This window comes from Camelina sativa, chromosome 5 (genome assembly GCF_000633955.1).
Source record: "Camelina sativa cultivar DH55 chromosome 5, Cs, whole genome shotgun sequence".
Lineage (NCBI taxonomy): Eukaryota > Viridiplantae > Streptophyta > Magnoliopsida > Brassicales > Brassicaceae > Camelina > Camelina sativa.
In genome coordinates, this window is record NC_025689.1 from 15,044,944 (window position 1) to 15,055,034 (window position 10,091).

General features: G+C 35.7%; 1 protein-coding gene across 4 annotated transcripts; it reads right to left on the reverse strand.

The window, feature by feature from the left end:
• Positions 1,518-10,055, reverse strand: LOC104786933 (syndetin). 4 transcript variants are annotated; one of them, XM_010512412.2, is made up of 25 exons: positions 9,525-10,054; positions 9,267-9,434; positions 9,091-9,165; positions 8,895-8,973; positions 8,713-8,777; positions 8,511-8,600; positions 8,098-8,187; positions 7,809-7,895; positions 7,644-7,727; positions 7,367-7,486; positions 6,859-6,887; positions 6,606-6,738; positions 5,455-5,991; positions 4,787-5,328; positions 4,608-4,671; positions 4,407-4,509; positions 4,116-4,300; positions 3,829-3,954; positions 3,468-3,538; positions 3,186-3,248; positions 2,874-2,946; positions 2,435-2,554; positions 2,150-2,227; positions 2,010-2,060; positions 1,518-1,896 (listed from the first exon to the last, which is right to left on the reverse strand). In XM_010512412.2, the coding sequence occupies exons 1-25, from the start codon at positions 9,780-9,782 to the stop codon at positions 1,783-1,785; spliced, it is 3,405 nt and encodes a 1,134-aa protein (XP_010510714.1). In that variant the 5' UTR covers positions 9,783-10,054; the 3' UTR covers positions 1,518-1,782. The 4 variants fall into 4 exon arrangements, 3 of the variants coding, with proteins under 3 accessions (XP_010510714.1, XP_010510716.1, XP_010510715.1); XM_010512414.1 differs by lacking the exons at positions 9,267-9,434; positions 9,525-10,054 and having other exon boundaries at positions 8,713-8,772; positions 9,091-9,109; XR_002038070.1 differs by lacking the exons at positions 1,518-1,896; positions 2,010-2,060; positions 2,150-2,227 and having other exon boundaries at positions 2,471-2,554; positions 3,468-3,513; positions 9,525-10,055.

Genomic DNA, 10,091 nt, shown 5'->3' on the forward strand with positions numbered 1-10,091 from the left:
GAAAAATAATATGTCGAATGTTTTTGTGGTAAAAAAAAAACAGGTACCAGTAGATGAGCCATGTGTTGCATTAAACATGGTTGGAGAGATAACCAAGTCACCACAACTTTGACCACGCTTTCTTCCACAACTTCCACATCACAACATGATGCCGACGTCTTTCACATCTGATTGATTTTATAACTCAAAACGTTAAAAGCTAATAAAAGAGTCAACAGTGAAACTACTACACATGCTTTGTTTTTTTTTCGAGAAAATTTTTCAAAAAAACACTAATTATTTAATATTTGCCAAAAAAAAATATGAACTTATTTCATTGCAAAAAAAATACGCAGATTATTTTTTAGTTGATAAAAAATATACGAACTATTATTTTTTTCCATTTTCTCCTCCTCTCCGTTACAACGGTTAACGGTATTGTGACGGCGTTACTATTTTTGTAAAAAGTTCCAGAAAAAAACACAAACTATTTATTTTTTGCTAGAAAAATACATGAATTTTTTTTTTCTTTGCCTGAAAAATACATAATTTTTCATTTCTTATTTTTCCACTAACAATGTTAGAGATCATAACTTTCTCTATTCTCTTGAACTTCATACAAGTTTTCACTACTATTTATTATAACTAAATTCAAGAACAAAAATACATAATTAGGTTAATCGATTTCCAAATTTCTCAATTAGTATTGTTTTTGCATAAATAAATGGTGAATCTGGTTAGGTTACAAGAGTTGATGTCCCACAAAATGGCTATAATTTACAATCTCGATCAAGTTTGCGTACGTACACCAGTCCATTTAATGATTTACACTGGCTATAAGCATCATTAAAGGTACCAAACTAAAAAGATGAATATTTTTTGAAATGTATACAAAGGTGGAGATATCATAAAATTTTAAAGAAGTGTTGATGAAGTTTCAAAATTTGTAAAGTCAGTATAAATCCAAAAACAACACTAATTGAGAAATTTGGAAATCGATTAATCTAATTGTGTATTTTTGTTCTTGAATTTAGTTATCCTAAATAGTAGTGAAAACTTGAATGAAGTTCAAGAGAGTAGAGAAAGTTATGGGTTATGATCTCTAACATTGTTAATGGAAAAATCAAAAATGAAATTTATATATTTTTAGACAAAAAAAAATTCATATATTTTTCTGGCAAAAAATAAATAGTTTGTGTTTTTTTCTGGAACTTTTTTTAAAAATAGTAACGCTGTCACAATACCGTTAATAGTTGTAACGGAGACGGAAAAAGATAATAGTTCGTGTATTTTTTATCAACCAAAAAATAGTCTGCATATTTTTCTAGCAACGAAAAAAGTTCATGTTTTTTTCTAGCAAATATTAAATAGTTGATGTTTTTTTGGAATTTTTCCCTTTTTTTTCTTACCTTTTTCATATATTAGAAAAGCTAATAAATATTCGATATATATATCATCATTGCTTTTTTATTCTTATAAAAAAATAATCATTCATCTATTACATATCCCAGTAGACAAAGGTAGAGAAAGTACAAGAATCGGGTTTAAGGATCTGATAATACAAATACTTAAGACATTAATTAAGTAATTAAATGGAGGAAGAGTTGTCTGTTACAAATCTTCAAAAATGTACAACTTCAGGAGGATCTTTTACACAAAACCAATAAACTACGAAGAAGGGGCCTATCCTCAAATTTACACCACTCGATACAAATGCAAAAGTAAGAACAGACAGGACAAGACCCGACAGGAAAGAAATATTACTAGCGGTTGCTGAAGATTCCAAAAAGCTTCTAGATTGTTCTACGCAGAAGCTGATTCGATCTTCTCGATAACTTCCAGCCGCGTTTTCCTCTTCCAACCTTTCATGGTGGCTACTAAATTCACCAGTCCAACGACTTGTGCTTTTGTATATTCCTGTATATTTACAACCCATGTTTACACATTTTCATCAAACTACTCGAGAAGCAAAATTCATTGGTTTGTTTGATTTATGCAAGACCGAAAATAAAGAAGAATTGTTTATTTACCGGACGAGCCCTTGCCCAGTGAACATATTCCGTCTCTGGCAGATAGTATGCCTGCAAAGAGTGATGATTTTGGTTTAAGCTTGTAACAAATGTTTCTGTTTCTGAGTCTGCATATACACATGAGTTTATGTGTTGCTTACCTTGATAAATGTTTCGACTATTTGTAACTTCGGCTTCACATTTGTAGGCACAAAGTGCTGTAGCCCGTTTATTAGAACCTACAAGAAGATCGATAATGTGGGTCAAAACCGACTCACGTGATTCAATATATCTCTCAACTGCAGCTGTGTTGTTTATGTGAATTTTCAATATTAGTAGTATTAAAATGTCCTCCTGTCAATGTTGATTGAAACATCTATTATGCATGTATACAATTCCTGATCTTCTGTAGAAGAGAACACTGGAAAAAAAAGCAGGAAAAGTACCTGAAAATCTAATAACATGAGAGCACGTCCTTCATTAGTACATCTTTTTATTCGTGATAAACCTTCAACCAGAATCTCCGCAAATATTTCAACTCCATATTCCAGTAGGCGGTTTTGGACCTAATATATATATGAAAAAGGTTTAAAATGGATACAGATTTCCCTATAGCTTTATAAGACAACATTCGCAATCTGATTTCTTAATCAAATTAATTTGCATCCTGTCCGTCAGTTGATTGATTATGCAGTAGACTTATGTTCAGTTTGATTGTGACACACAACCATAAAAAAAAACCAAAAACCTCAACAGGTGCAATCTACTAATAGGGGGCTCAGGAAATCAGTCACCACTGATGTCCCAATCCAAAGATGCAAGCATTGATATATTCTGGCAATACTGTTAACTTCTGGAATTGATGAAGATTAGAGAGAAATTTACCTCCGGTGGAATGCCTCCATGAGCAAGCCTTGTTTTGTAGTGTTTGAATTCCCCGAGCATTAAATCAACATACCTGTCCATTTAAAGAGTTTATTACATATGACATAGTAGCGATGCAATGAATGGTCCAGCATGCCAGTGCATTAAATTTCTGAATCTAAATTCGGCAGTTAAATAGGTGGCTTGCCAATTATAGTTTTGTACAAAACGAGAAATTTTTTTATGAAAACCAGTTTTGAAACTATGAACATTAAATACTTCATGATTCAGTTGAAAGGGAAAATAGTGTAAAAGATTGATGAAGTAACAAACCCATTATGCTCCATTCCAAGCTCCTTGACTTCCCATTTAGAATTAGCTATCCGGTCGACATATCTGTAAAATTAGTTGAAGCTAAATGAATATACATACCCCCAGTGAGAACCAGTTATCAACTTTAGCATAGCAATGAATTCACAGTATATAGATTCAATGTAACAGTTTTAAAACTCCTGAGGTCAGTAAGAACAAGAACAGAAGGCGCAAGAGACGAAAAATGCAATTTATCTAATAACTTCTTTTGAAGCACAAGCTCAAAGTAGATTGGCAATTTACCCATTAACATGCAGCAGTATCCTCGCAGTTGTCCTATGTAAGTGCTCTGTCAGATGAGGGACGGAATCAACCTGATGAATCATTCCACTTAATGCAACTCCTTCAAATATATTTGCTACCACATATTGTATATAAATAGTTTTTCATTATATATATATAGGAGAAATAAGTTTCGCAAAAGAATACAATGAAACTAATGATCAGGTCCTGCATAATCCATTATTTGATAGAGCCAAAAGCCTATTAGATGCTACAGAGGTCTTTGTATAATAAGTTTGTATGTTGTCAACAGCATAGCAAAGTAAGGCTCCAACCAGAGTTTCTCTTAATGCAAGAAATCAAAACTGAAAGAGATGCATACCAGTTGACCAAAGAAGTCTTCAACCAGAGAGCCAGTTCTTGACATAAGCATTGATTGGAGATGAGCCTTTGATTTATGTAATATCCGAGCCACAAGAGAAACAGTGTCCACTGCAGCACATCTTTCCTGCAAGCGATAAAAAAGAATCATTTCATTACACAACCTTGAGATATAATGAAGAAGTGAGGCAGCTGCTCTTCTCTTCTCACACTTCATACATGAAGTACGCGAAATAATAAATGAATACGAATGGTTCAGATTGATGGAAACCTAGTTCCAGGTTATACCTTGAGACTAAAAGATACGCCTGATATGTGACCAGAAGTATTTAAGGGATTTGCTGGAGTCACGTCCGCAAGACTATGAACGGTGTTGGGAAAGGCAAGTGAAGAAGAAGGTGATGATGAAATGTGAGGTTTTATCCATTGCTCACACTCTTGTGATATCCGGGATAAGCTGCTTTTCAAACGATCTGCATTTTAAAATTTTGAAGTATATCTATGTTGAGCAAAATGGCTTTCCATATTGTAGCATCAAGGGGGTGGAAACTTTACAAAAGGAACGAATCAGTAACTCACGATTGAAAGAGTCAGCGACTCCTTTTCCACCTGAATTAGTATTTTCTTGACCAAATACTTGAAATACAAAATAGAAAAAGACCCCAAACAATTGGCATATTCCCTACAAAATTTCAAACAGGAGTAAGAGAAGCTTTAAACTAGAAATCGAGGGGAGCATAGTAAAGATATCTGCAGAATTCCAAGAGTTAGGATTGGTACCTTAAAGAATTCAACGTTAACAATTTCTAGTTTCTGCATAAGCCTCGCGTACTTATCCATTGATCTAAGACAACGAACACAGTAAATGCAATTCGATGTCATAAAAGTGACCTGGGGAATATATGCGATAGAAAGGCTGACATTATAATTTCAAACATTTGCTAAGCGGCATATATTACCTTAGAAGACAAAGGGACGATCCTGTTTGAGCTGTCAAATCATCATTAGTACTGAGATGTGAAGATGAAGTCCTTGATTGACTACGTGTAAAACTTCGTCTTGGAAGCTGACTATCCTCATCAATAAAGTCAGCAAGAAGGTCTTCGTTTTCATCTTCTGAAACAGGACTGCCTCCGTTAACGCGTTTTTTATCTCTTATCTTGGGATTCACAACATCATCGTGAATACTATCATTCCCTTCATCATCTCGAGAGATAGCTCCATTAACTGAGGAGTAGTCTTGATCTTCTCTATAGAGAGTTAACTTTGCTGAGAAGGGGTTTCCACTTTTCAGCCAATAAGAAAATCCACTCCTGTTACCACTTGGATCAACTGAGTTATTTGACTTATTCGAGTGAGGGAATCTGGAAGAACCAGTGGCACTGCGGGAAGAAATAATTAGGGGAGCCCCATCCCCCACAAGACCAGCAAAATTAATAGTTTGCACAGTATCAGGAGACAATTTTGTCCATGTCTCCTTCTCCAGAACCATTTTAAGCGCCTGTTAGGGAGAAAAACCAAACAAAAATTACCTTTACGTTATTATGTAGGAGAGGTGATGCATGAAAGTAACTAGGTATGTGGTATTAGCAATGTTAGTCCAATGGGCATGTGAAACTGAACTTACATGCATGCTTTGTCTATGAAACGCAGTGAAATAATTTTCACATACACCCTTTAGCTTCTCCCTAAAATCAACAACTTCAAATCCACAGAATGCTTCCCCAGCAAGGATAAAGATGCTCAGGTCTTCATAATTTTTTAGGAACTGATGTATACTTGTTGATGAAGCACCTGGGGAAGAGAGCAAAACTGAGACACGGCTCGTTGTAAGTTGCCAAAGATTTCTTCGTCCTCTCTGAAGAGTTTCTGAAACAAAAGCTGCACTTTCTTTTCGTAGATGGTACCATGGCGACTCGCCACATGATACTGCATCTCCAGAATCTCTAGGCTCATCTATTGCACTATCAGACGCCTGCAGCACCTGCTGCACGGAACTGGATGTTCCACTTCCATCAGACTCTTCAGCAGAAATTGTACAAGGAGGTATACTTCCAGAACTCATGGCTGATGAGAGGCCCCCATCCTGTGGGTCGCATGCACTTCTAGTTACTGAATCAACCATTTGAGTTGTTGCAGAACTTGGTGAAATCAAACTTTCTACCTGTTCCAGTTCAGAAGCTTAGCCCTTATAAACCATTACAGATAATTTAAACGAATTGACGCGGACAACATACAGAAAATAATCTAAAGGAAGTCGACAATGTATAAGATAAGCCATCAAAGAGAAAATATTTTAGGACCTATTAAACAACTTGTTTTAGGACTGAAACAAAAAAGTATTGTACTGAAATCAAACAACTTATCAAAATTCTTGGACAATCAGTTACCTAACATGGAGTACATAGATACAAACACCCCTTTGTTTGCTAACTAGGAAATAACCAAGAATTGCACACATTCCGAGATAATATCCCTATCAATAAAGCAGGTATTCTTAGAGTTCTACACTACCAAACTACACAAACACACAGAAAAACTATAAACAAATGCTAAGATTCACACTAATTACAGCTTAAAAGATAAATGTTTTATATAATGAGTTTAGGTATAGTTCTGCTCAGATTATAGGTGAAAAGCCTACACAGAGGTTTTTAAGACTATGAAATCTAACAACAATATTATAGCACTGAAATTCGAACCAGGGGGTGTTTTAAGAACCCAATCAAGGTAATCAGAAAATGTTAAATACAAACTAAAGCAGGGAATGGAACCTACCTTCTTTTCTGGCGTGAAACTCATTATCTCATGGTATGAATATATTAACTGAAACAGCACAGCTAGTGTTCTCAAAAGACATTGCCTAAACTTGGATTCTGGTGTCTGAAGGCATAGATCGCTGTAGGTAAGTCTGAAATTAATTTAAGAAAAGAAATCAGCAGGAATGCTAGAATCCAAACAAAAAGGGGCCTGAGATAAATACAAGATACTGTAATAGGTACCAGAAATAACTCAGGTGCATAGAGCATACCTACTATATTGGGTGGCAGCACTGTTATCCTACAAAAACAAATATATACAGAGAATGGATCAAAAATCTGATTGGTTTGATATGCTGACTTTAAAAACTCATTTCGTGGTCAGTAAGTATCATAAGTAAAGAAGAATTATCCCCTATGACAGTAATTGCATCTATATGAGTATAAGATAAACCAGAACATGTAAAACAAACTGTAGCCGTCTTTACATTCTAAAAAATAAGTGATGTCATCTATAAAAACACCACACTTGACTTGTTGACCATTCAATATATCTATCTGTATACCCTATATTTTCCATATTTAAAATTGCTACTTCGTGTATCTGCTAGGATCAAAAGTTACATCTAAGCAACAAGGAAAAAGACTGCCATACACCAGAAAAAATGGGGAAAAAAATGATTGCACCATACACCAGCAAGCTAAATACATCCAACCATCCATCCAAGCATGCATGACTACATTCTACAAGAGCAACAATTAAATAATTAACTCACATACCTCCCCAACAATGGTCTTTAGCACTGAGTGGGTTTCTGAGATAACTTCTTGCATAAAGAAGCTTTGTATTTTTTCGGCAAGACCAGAGACATCACCGATCAGTGCATAAGCGTCAAGGACCTAAAAGTATGAGCACATAACAAGTTAAATACTGCCACTGAACAAAATTTCTTGCCCGCTGACTGAACTGAAGGCCCACAATTTGATCCTTTTTAGTTTAAATCTTTTAAGGAGAAAGCTATAAAGATATAACATGAGAATTAGTTGGCTTACTAACCATTACATAACTATCTTCTTTGAACTCCTGGCAAACGCCCAACAATAGTGAATCCAGCTTATGGAGAGTTCTTCCTAACCAAACCTTGAAAAGAGTATGAGAAGCTCAACCGACTGAAAATAGAATTACAAAGACAATGGTTAGTCATGAATAAGCAATAACTACCTCAACACCACGGGTCATCTCTTGGGCTGCTGAGAATTCAGATAGACTATCAAGCAGCTGCAAATACTCCGATAGAACTTGAAACGCCTGCATACAAAGGAATATATTTTCCATCTCTTGTTAGTTTCATATCATAATATTACCATAATCCATATAAGAAAACCCTGGGAGTATACAACAGAGACGGAGATAAACTACCAACTCTTGTTAGTTTCATATCATAATATCACCATAATCCATATAAGAAAACCATGGGAGTATACAACAGAGACGGAGATAAACTACCAACCTTGCAATAGTTTCCTTCTTCAACAAGGTCTTCAAGAGTTGACCGCATTACCCTTGCATGGCGGAGATCGGTTAGAATAGGAAGCATATCCTGCAAGTAGAGTAAATTAAACATTCTTAACAGTGTGTTTGAATATTAAAATAAACACTTAAGCCCTTGCTGATTAGCCGAGATTACACAGTAGATTGTATGATTGTATCTAAGAAAGTACTTGCATAAACAAACCCTTAGAGATTAAAACAGACTAGATACTTGGTCACTTTCTAAAAAGTAATAATATAGAGTAATTTTCTACACAAACCTCCGCGCATACTGATGGAAGGAAACTATATTACACATGACAAAAATTTCAAGAAAATAATTAAAGAAACGACAGTAAAGCCTAGATGTCTGAAATAAATAGAGAATCCTACCAGAAGAGCTTGTTTCTTTTTGGAATGATTGTGTACAATAAGATCTCTGGAGGCCTCATTCATAGAAGAAGTCAAATTTCGTCTTCCATTCTGGCAAGAAACACACAAGAACGGCCACAACCAAGTTCAAACCAGTAACAGATAAAATAGAAAATGAATCCACTGGAGTGTTTATGTAAAGCTAAGAATATGAAACCGATACCTTGCAGATGACATTTGCAATCTTCAAATCTTTTTCAAGTTCTCTAACCAAATTCATCCCCTTCACTGGCCAAAAGCAAATATTAATATTCACAAAACCAAACGCATACGGTCTTCTTAACCGACATCGTGTTTTCGTAAAGAGGAAAAAAAGACAAGTCTTTTCAATTTTAAGGTACTTACCCATTACTTCATGATGCTCCATAACATGGTGAGACAGATCTTCTGCCACTCTATCCAGCTGTACCAACCTCAAGGTGGCCTACACAGTTAAGAAAAAAACCTTATAAACTCCTTAACTAAAACGTTCATCAGCATTCTTAAATCTTTCAAGAATCAGGATAAGACCAATATTAAATTCCTTAAGAGGAGTTAGTACCTGTTTCTCAAAATAAGCCAACTCACTTTGATCATCCGGCACATTCTCCAAAATATGCATTACAGAATCAAAATCCTACACGAAAACAACAAAACCATAAATGCCACCACCTCTAGGCTTTAGTGATGAAACAAAATCTCCCAATACCAAACTAAAGCAGACACACACACACAAACCTCTTCATAAAACCCTTCTTCAAGCTCTTCAACTTGCTGAGGAAGAGGTCTATTCCCATAAATTGAACTAAGCTCAGTAGCAGTAGAAGATATACTCAACCCTTGATCAGAAGGTAGTCCAGCCAAAGCACGAGCAACCGCAGCAGCAGCTGCAGCACGTGCAGGAATCTACACACACATTGGATTTTTTCTAATAAAAACTTTAAAATCTCGACAAATTCTCAAACTCCATTTGATGTTAATGAATTTGGAGATTACCTCAGGACGATCGGAGAAAGAAGGAGAAGGTAAGAGACCAAGAGAAGTAGCGGATTTAACAGAGCTGAGGAACTTTTCACCAACTTTGGACAAATCCATCCCACCACTGCCGCCTTGGGATGATAAAAAGAAAGGGAGTAAGAAGAAAACCCTAGAGCTCTCGAATCCAGCACCAGAACCAAGTTCGGTTAGATCTCCGCCATTGAAGAGGAATGGATTACTCAAAACAGTGCCGAATGGGAAAAGATTAGGCTGCATCTCTCAATCTCAAATCTCATCTTTTTTTATAGCACTAGTAAGATCAATGATTGATCCATCGAATTTTTCCCCAAATCCAATACTGAGAGTCAGAGAGAGAGAGGAGTGAATCGATTTCAAGATCGGAATGTGTTTTACTTCTTTTTTTTGGTTTTCTCCGGCGAGTCACACAAATCGGATCGGACAAAGTAATCGTGAAGAGAGAGATCTAGAAGGAGACTTTTTGATTTTTTTGGTTCGACAGTGGTGTGGTGTGGTCTGGTCTCTCTCTTTGGTTTTGGTTTTGGTTTTGGTTTTACCCAACAATTA

What these genes read in the sequence shown, in the direction of transcription:
- LOC104786933 (XM_010512412.2), bottom strand. Translation starts at nt 9,782, where the DNA reads ATGCAGCCTAATCTTTTCCCATTCGGCACTGTTTTGAGTAATCCATTC. An exon ending in CTTTCTCCGATCGTCCTGAG is followed by an intron (nt 9,435 to 9,524) that starts GTAATCTCCAAA and finishes ATGTGTGTGTAG; the next exon opens with ATTCCTGCACGTGCTGCAGC. An exon ending in AAGAAGGAAACTATTGCAAG is followed by an intron (nt 7,896 to 8,097) that starts GTTGGTAGTTTA and finishes CTTTGTATGCAG; the next exon opens with GCGTTTCAAGTTCTATCGGA.